Source organism: Pipra filicauda, unplaced genomic scaffold (genome assembly GCF_003945595.2).
Source record: "Pipra filicauda isolate LSUMZ 115617 unplaced genomic scaffold, ASM394559v2 scaffold7_size6619720_pilon, whole genome shotgun sequence".
Taxonomy (NCBI): domain Eukaryota; kingdom Metazoa; phylum Chordata; class Aves; order Passeriformes; family Pipridae; genus Pipra; species Pipra filicauda.
Window position 1 is genome coordinate 1,126,194 of NW_024104976.1, and position 9,019 is coordinate 1,135,212.

The following is a 9,019-nucleotide window of genomic DNA, read 5'->3' on the forward strand; positions in this document are numbered from 1 at the left end:
CTCTCCTACCCCAAAGAAACAGGTTCAGCTTCCTGAGAAAGTTAAACAGGAATGGGAATACCACTAAAAAGCAAATAAGCAGCAAGTTAAGAACACAGAGAAAAAAAACTGAGCAAGATTTTGTTATGCAAGACAAGTTACCAGCAGTGAATCATTTGCTAACAAAAAAAACTTGATGGAAGGGGTCAAACTCATCTTGATGCAGCTCACAAGACCAGCTTCACAAAGACAGACTGGAGCACAGCACATCTGGTAAAAGGAAGTGATCTTGCATCTGTTAGCATACATTCAGAGAAGCAAGTCAGAAAAACATCCTCTGTAAACAAGAATTTAGGTACAAGAGTACTCAAGAATAGCTCCTACGTGCCTGCAGTACAATTAGGCAAGGCCTACAATGCCATTTGGTTTATACTTCAAAGAGGCTACAGAACCTGACTCGTGATGGCACAGCTCCATCCATGCCTGTGCACAACACAGAAAACATTCATGTACACCAAACACAACACTTACTCACAGAGTAACCAAACACTAATACAATGGCACAAATCAACTCTCAGGCACTGCAGAGCAAGCTTCCAATCCAGCTTCACAGCTTGTGGCAAGTTTGGGGTGCCACAATCCCATTTTCCTAAGCCTCTGCACATGATCCCAACCTAACTCATACCAGCACTGGCATTTATGCAGTCACACAGAAAGCCGATTCAGGGGAACGACTGACAGAATAATCCAGGAAAAAAAAGAAGGTGATCAGAAGTTCATTCAGTTCAGATCCCCAAAATAGTGGCTGAGCACAGGAAGAAGCATAAAGGGACAAGTGAAAGGGTGACAGCCAGAGTTTAGATGAGTTTAGACTGGATTACACCTTTAAGAAGGGTTTTGGCAGATGTGGGAACAAGTAGCAAAGGGCTTGAACAACAACCCATAATCTGAGATTATTACCCTGCAATACACACAGCCACATCTCAAGCACTCCAGGTCAGCCAGGAAATATATTGTCAATAGAGTAACAATGGGAAGAACTGTGCTGCTAAATTATACTAGCTCTAAGAGTGCCCAAAGTCTAGAAATTTTTAAGCAGTAAATGCTTGTGAAACACAGTTTTGCTAACAAAGCGCCTAGAAATTAATTTGCAGAAGGCAAAAATGTACATTTATTTATTAAAATTAAATTTTAAGAGCCAAGTTTTTTAAGTCCACATTTCACAAAAACTTTGCGGCGTTAGAAAAAAAATTAGCAGACATTTGGGTAAAAACCATCAGCCAGGGACACCTTGCCAAATTCCACCCAGCACAAGTCAGGGGACTACAAAGCAAAAACTCTTAGCAGAGGTGACAAGAATCAAGTAGATAAGATAAAGAAAATAAGTACTGCTTTGGGCAGAGGTAAGTGGGAACAAAGCATGGAACAGAATCTGGTATTCAGTTACAAAAACCATTGTGCTAAGACTGACTGAGCTGTAACAGACACTTTCCCAGGCTTTGAGGATTACAGATTTACGGTAAAAGACTGAACACCTAGATTAAACTAATTCAGAGCTGTAACTGAGAAAGTATTCTTAAGCAAGAATGCTTTAGTGTAACACAGCAGAAATATACTGCAGTAATCATCCAAAAAGTTGCCAGCAAAGAATAAAAAGAAAAGATAAAAATCAGCAAATCAGAACTTAAGAGAAATATGCCAATTCTCAGAATCTGCAGCTTCTCTCTCTTTTTTTTTTTTTAAGTCTGCTTTGATTAGCAGTAAACAATTAAATACAGAATCCAACAGCACCAGGAGTCATCCGGACCAGGCTCTGGGATCCATGACTAGGAAGCAAAAAGCTTGACCAGTCTGCCACAGACCTTAAAAGAGTTCCAGTGCTCTGCAATTCAGAAACAAGCCTCACCAAATTCTTGCTGGTACAAGCACTAGCAGGAAGTTTAGACATTGGTAAGATTCACATGTGCACAATTTTCAGATGCAGACAAACTATAAGCACACATCTACACTCTTTGAAACCGTGTATTGGCTCTTTGCAGAACACATGATGCACATTTGAACACAATAAGCACTTCATGTTGGACTGTATATGAATATAAACCACTGATCTCCACAGACAGGTTGAAGATGAAGTACCAATAAAGCTTCACAGAGGGTCTACAGTAGATGTTCCTGAAGTTGGAGGATCTTCTGAAAACATCGGTTGTCCAACTACACACAACAGAGCACCAACTCAACTACTGAATCACCCTCTAAAATTCTGATTTTGCAGCTGTAGAAGAATCAACAGATATGCCAGCTCACAAATCATATGGCATCCTCCTTCAGCTGAAATCAAATTAAATAAAGATGGGTTGGGATATTAACTCAGCAACTGCATGTTTGCCATATACACAGAGCGTGCAAACATTTCAGAGAATGTGACAACATAAAATGTATGAAACAGTTCAAGTTAGAGTGAGTAAGAGGCTTCAGGAAAAAACATATTGCTCTTAATAACATAAGTATTGAACAATTCATAACTGTGATGCAACTTTCAGGATTTAAAAAAAAAAAACCAACCAAACAAACAAAAAAACAAACACACACAGAAATTCCCATAAGTAAGGTTTAATTCAAGCCTACCACTTCAGTAACATCACCTCATCTTTAGTTAAGGGGAGAAAAATGCATAACTTACAAACCAGGTTTCAATGCACTGTCAGTACAATAAAGTTTGGTACCATACTTTAAATTCTCCTTGGCAATAAACCACTACATTTATCTTACAGACTAATCCCATAACATCCTTATACCACATGCTGTCAAACCATTTGCCATAGTTCAATATTCTAGTCCTTTCATAAGGTAGTTTTTCAGAACTATCAACACCACAATCAGCAATACAGTCATTTTTCTCCCCCTATTTTCAATAGGTTCAGAACACTTTTTGCCCAAATTTTGGGAAGGAAAAAAAAATCCTATACAGTTAAGGATAACAATGTTATTTATCCCAGTTTCTCTTGTTTTTTCTGTTTCATCATACCATCAGTAGTTCACTGGCCTTTCCTTCTGGGAAAGAACAGGGGAGTAAGAAATCTCTGCTCACCTAACAGCAATTAGAGAATCTGCATTGTCCTTTCTTCCCTGCAAGAATTAGAGCAGCTGAGAGGGAAAACAAACTCCAGCTGTAGTGTAGGTCCAGCAAACCTGGTAGCAAAAGAAAGTGGCTCATGTCCCTGCTTTTAAATGGCTCACACCTACTTTACATGCTAAGCAAAATATAGGTGTAAAGGCTGAAAAGAACTCACCACTCCTCAAGGGAAAACAGCATTCCTTCCATCAGTGGAGCAGCTGGGATGGAGACACCACTGCCCTGCTCGGGTCTGTGGGGACACCCAGGCAGAAGCAGCAGGTCCAGTGTGCTCAACCACACTGTTTAATGATGGGCTGCTGCCAAACAGACAAGTCACCTCCTGCACATCCCAGCTCCCCTCCTGCACATCCCAGCTCCCCTCCTGCACATCCCAGCTCCCCTCCTGCACATCCCAGCTCCCCTCCTGCACATCCCAGCTCCCCTCCTGCACAGCAGCAGGGGTTCCAAGCTAACCCCGTGCTGAGCCAGGCCAGGGAGTGAAGCTTGCCAATACAAAGGTTTTGGGGGTTTACTTTTTCTGTTCCTTTTGTTAGATGAGCTTTCTATTACTTGAAATACAAAAACATCTACAACTTAAGCAAAGGAAAAGCCAAGCTTGCCATAATAAAAATAACAGAAACCAAGGATTAGGCAGATCATTTTCAGTACAGGTTGTATCATGATATATTAATATGACACCGTCACCTCTACATTCTCATTATGTGAGCAAAAGTGATGGGATTAAGTCAAATAAAGGATTATGACAAGTCTGCAGAGACTACAACAAAGGAAAAAGGTTTCAGGCCAGGGAACACAAAGAAAGTGTGCAACAAATGTTCAAGTTTTACCACAGGTCAAGTGGACAATTTTTTGTAGAACCAATGAAGCACATAGACTCATTTGTCAGAGGCCACAACTAGTTGTCAGTATCAGAGGTAAAAAGTGACATTTCCTGAATAATCTTATAACTATCTTATCTAAATATACTCTGAGAGTGAGATTATTCAATAGTTTATCAGATGAAAAGTCAACTGTCGAAATTTCAGCCACTGAAGCTAAAATGCACTAAGATGGAATTATTCACAGAAACAAGAAACATCATCTTAAAAACAAAACTTTGATTCTCTTTTTGCCTTTAAAAAAGAGGGACAAAGAAACAGAGCTAATGTTACTTGTTTCAGCAAAGTAACGTGGCACACAAATATTGCAGCCAAAGTAGACACTGCTGAACGAAAATTGAGAATTCCAATAAAAATAAATATCAATTAAAAAAAGACAAATATATATGTTTCAGGCTAAGTATATTGGCATGAGAAGTACGATTTCGTAATTGAATTGGTATTTCAAAGCATGAGCTACCATTTAAAAATCCATTCTCGAGTCTTTAAAGACTGAAACTTCAAATTTGGGTTTATTTCAGACAATATGTTGGCAGCACCAGAGGTTTAGTAGAGGTGTCACTGCTAGTATAGTTATGTATTAAACTCCTAATTAGGCTAATCAGGGTTTTCTGGAAAAGAAAATAAACTTACTATGCAAAATTCTATCAAGAACACTGATTTAGACTTTAAAAGCATCTCCCTTCACACAGTTTCTGACAAGTCCTCTTAAAGATTTATTTGCAACCTTACTGACACCAAATTGCAAACCAATATGGCCAAACTCTAGTGCGTCAGTATTATTATTTAAGTTCAAAACAATATTGTTTTGTTTAGAAAATATTCATCTGTCATGACCATCCACAAGGACTGAATGGTTAATAGAAATGCACCTTATGAAGTGACATGAAGGAGAAGCATGAAAAGTTAGGGTGTTGGTCCAAAGTTTCCAGGAAAAGGAAGCACAGCATGTGGCAAAGACAACTATGAGAAAAGAGAGGACTTTGGATGCTGTAGTCTGTCACCAGCAGAGCAGAGAAAGCAGCACTGATGTGGTAAGACAAAATGGTAATGCAGCAGGACTAGTTAGGCAGAGCCTCAAGGGATAAGAAAAGAAAGGAACGTTTAAAACACAATGGAGTAACTCTTTCCAAGATAACCCATGTGGGGCAGTAGATGATCTGATACAGTATCCTTAAACGTGAGATGACTGTCAAATGCAAGGTGATGTTTCAAGGTGCCTTTGTATGGCAAGCAAATAAAAAAAAAAATCAAAGTACAACATCAGGAAACTAAGGTACAAACAGTCCAAATCCAGCCTAAACAGCTCCACATGCAGAAAGGTTCCCCCCACACACTTGAAACAGCAAAGTCAGGAATGGCCTCATACCAGAAGGCATGAAGGATGATCTAGCAGACACTTATCTCACCCACACAGACACATTTAAAAAAAAAGACTGAACAGCCGGAATTGCTACACGGAACAACTTCACTCCTTAGAATAATTCCTGATTTAATGTTGGACACTGTCCAGAAATTATTCAAAGCTACTAAATAGTCATGGAGTAGTAGGGAAGTTTTTAACAAAATGAACTTGCATAAAATGTCCTATATTCAACTCAGGCAAAACACCTGTTAAACAGTGGTTTCAAAATATTTAGTAAATACACAGCAAATATAAAACATTGCAAAAATGTTACAATGACAGAAAAACTGCTGAGCCTAGAGTTTACAAATCTATGATGGCTAAAACCAACTTGTACATTTCCAAGCTATGTCAGCACCAAAAAACCCTCCAGAGCTAAACTAAAAAATGAAACCAAACAAAAAACTCCACTCTCCAAAACTAAAAACAAACAAACAGAAAAAAAACGAACACGAAATCACTTCAGTTGAGAAGAGCAAGTACCACACAAGTGGGAGATGCCAAGCACTCTTTCAAGTCAGAACAGAGGGCTGCATTTTCAGCTTCTTCCTAGGGGAGTGCTGGATTTGCAGATTCTAGAAAAAGACAACCCACATTTCCACACAGTTCACAGACATACTCAGAAATGGAAGAACCGACGGGCATTGAATCCTTGTGGGCTAGAACAAAATACCGTGAAATAAAACACCTTTATTTAAAATGAAACAAAGCACTTAACCGGGTGTTCAAACAGACCGTAGAAATCCACACTTAGATTTTCAAAATTATTTGAAAGCACTCGATGTGATGAATCACTCTAGATTCTATAAATATCAACTAAGGAATAAACTTATAAGGATAAAGAACTGAGCAGCAGCCAGAAGAAAGAGCTGGAATTAAAACTGTGTTTCTTTACAGACGCTCATGCATCGCTTTCTAACTGTTTATATGCTCCCTCGTACATGACAACACGCATAAACAAAAAAACAACATTCACTAGGTGGAAAGATGAGAAGGGGAGAACTGCTGCAGCCCGGAGAACACACCGCGCACCGTGTGACCCCCGGTGTTACACCAAACCGTCATGCCGGGCAGGGCAGCGCTCGGCCGGAGCACCAACCGGGCGCTGCCGTTCCCCGGCACTGCGGTCCCTCGGCCGCGGGACCCGGCGCTGCCCGGGGCGCGGAGGGTGCCCGGGGAAGCGGCCGCGGCCCCGCGGCTGCCCCGGGGCAGAGGCGGGGAGGGCGGCGGCGGGAGCCTCGCCCGGCGCCCGAGCCTCCCCCGCGGGCTGGGGGCACGGCCCGGGGGGTGTCCCCGCTCCCTCCTCCCCGGGCGGGGAGGCGGCTCGGGGCGGCCGGGACCCGCGGCAGCCGGCTGGGACAGGTCTGAGCCGGTCGCCCCGTCCCTTCCCCCGCCCCGCCGGGCGCTCCGGCCCCGCCGCCGCGGCACCCGAACACCCTCACCATTCTCCTCAGGGCCGGGCTGGGTCTCGGCGCCGACTCTGGTTCTCCTCTCGCCGGGCAGCTCCTGCTCGTGGTTCGGCGTCGGCGGTGGCGGGGCCTGTCTCCATCTATCGGGGCTGGGCTCGGCGGCAGCGGAGCGCTGGGTGGGGAGCGGCCGGGCGAGGACGGCGCACGGGGGGCGAAGGGAGGCGTGGGGTGCGGAGGACGGCGCTGGTTCGGCTCCACACCGGGACCCAGGGCTGGCGGCGGTCTCGGCCCGGCGCCTCTTTCTCATAATTGTGCGACTCGGCCGGTGGAGGAGCCGCGGCGCTGCCGCGTCAGCGCGCACCGCCCCCGGGGGAGGAGGGGGCGGCCGGGGCGGTGCTGCCCGGGCGGGAGGGGCGCGGGTGTCTCGGCCCCTCCGCACGGCAGGGGAGCCCCGAGGTGCCTCGGAAAGGTGGCAGTGGCTGCCGGTGGGCAGCGGCCGTGCTGGTGAGGTAACGGCGGAGATGTTAAAAACGGACCTTCCCGGGACAGGAACCCTCCGGGCTGGGAACGCGCGGGTCAGAGGTGGAGGCTCCACACCCCACAACCTCCGCAAAGACACGGGCCTCGCATCGGGCTGCGCGGCTGCCCCGAGGGCAGGTACCGGGACTCCGCTTACCGATATCGAGGTGTCACCTCAGCCCGGGCACGTTCCCGCCGGCTGCTGCCTTCGGAAAATGACCCGCGTTTTTCCTAATTTGAGCTACAGAGCAGGGAACAGCATTAGTTCAGATTCGTTCACCAGCCCCGCTTACACATGGCAGTACCCGAACTCCGTAACCGCGCTGTGCGAAACTGAGGGAAAGTTCGTTTGGGAGGGAAAAAGGTGGATGCATTCCTTCCACTGCAATCAACTCACTTCCCAGTTTAGATTAGGAACTGCCCAGGGCAGGAAACTTGTCTTCTTTTGTCCCAGTATGCAATCTCCAAACGAAAAAGCTCATACAATAATTTCTACTACATGTGTCATTATATATCTTTTGAAACAAACTTTATGCTACAGTAAACAGCATTTGTAAGGGAAGAGAGATTAATTGTGGCTCTAATTATTTGTGTTCCCTATATGTAAAAAATTAAGGATGTCCTAGAAAAATCTTGCATCTAAAATATGTATCTAATATTATGTTGTCATTAACTTTTATTTAAGACATATGCAGTTCAATAGTTCAGTGTTTCCCTCAATGAAAAGTGAGTTAAATCTGGCTCAAAGGTCCTGGTACCATTTTTAAAATGCCATAGCCATACAAGAGCAGTAATTATGTAAAAACTCCATCCAAACATTCAAATTAATTTAAAACCTTTGATTTTTCATTGTCAGGCCTGATCATTTGTCAGCTGTTGTGAGTTGTTGAACCAATTATCATCTGTCTCCCCTTGCTGCAAAATGCCAGCGTTAACTGCCACAGTGTTGGGCTGAGCTGACAGTGTGTGCTCACACCTGAACCATGGGCTTGTGCATCACAGGGTAACAGGGTTCTGCTCATGCAGCCAAAAACTGATGAGCCACAGCATGACAGAAACAGTTTCTTAAGAGTCTGAGGGTTGGTATACTACCAAATTCACTAGACACACTCCAGTTATTAGACAGAGATGATCAAAAATCAAACCAAGCTTAAAAAAAAATGGCAGCAGAAGTGGCAGCTGAAAGTTTAAACAGAACTGTGGATAACAAGAAACAAAAGATCCAATTCTAAATTCTGGTACTAGGACCCCTTTGCTGCAAACAATAGGTGCAAATTTGAGAAGACCCAGCACCTGCAGCATCCAGCTCACATTAGGGTGTTGCTGTGGGGGAGTTCCTCAGCTGCAGGGGAGCTCCTAATGCTTGTTTTAACTTCTGAAAAATTCGTGCTATTTTACATACATATGAAAATTAGGTTCCTAGGACTCCCAATTTTAATAGAATAGGAAAATTTGGCTTTTCCAGGAAAAAGTTAAATTAGTTCTGAGTAAAAGATCACACAACGAACAGGCTACATTTACTCTCTTACTGCAGAAGTCCCAAGCCTTCTGATCTGCAGCTACTTGTTCCTGCCTGAATTCCCATGTGCTAGTTCTTGGCTTAGGGAGCAGGAACAGGAGCAGTGGAAGCCCAGTAAAATTTTTTTGGAGATGATTCAAGAACTTTCCAAAGGAAAGCAGAGAAAGTGGGGGA

The 9,019-nt window shown here is 44.0% G+C and overlaps 1 protein-coding gene across 1 annotated transcript in view; it reads right to left on the reverse strand.

Annotated features, from left to right (window-relative positions):
- Window positions 1-7,257, reverse strand: part of TRPM7 (transient receptor potential cation channel subfamily M member 7) — a 54,209-nt gene extending 46,952 nt beyond the window's left edge. Inside the window, exon 1 of the mRNA XM_027732005.2 lies at window positions 6,841-7,257. Within this exon, the coding sequence (XP_027587806.1) occupies window positions 6,841-6,843 (3 nt within the window). The 5' untranslated portion in view covers window positions 6,844-7,257. The remainder of the gene's footprint in view (window positions 1-6,840) is intronic.
- Between the last annotated feature and the right edge of the window lie 1,762 nt (window positions 7,258-9,019).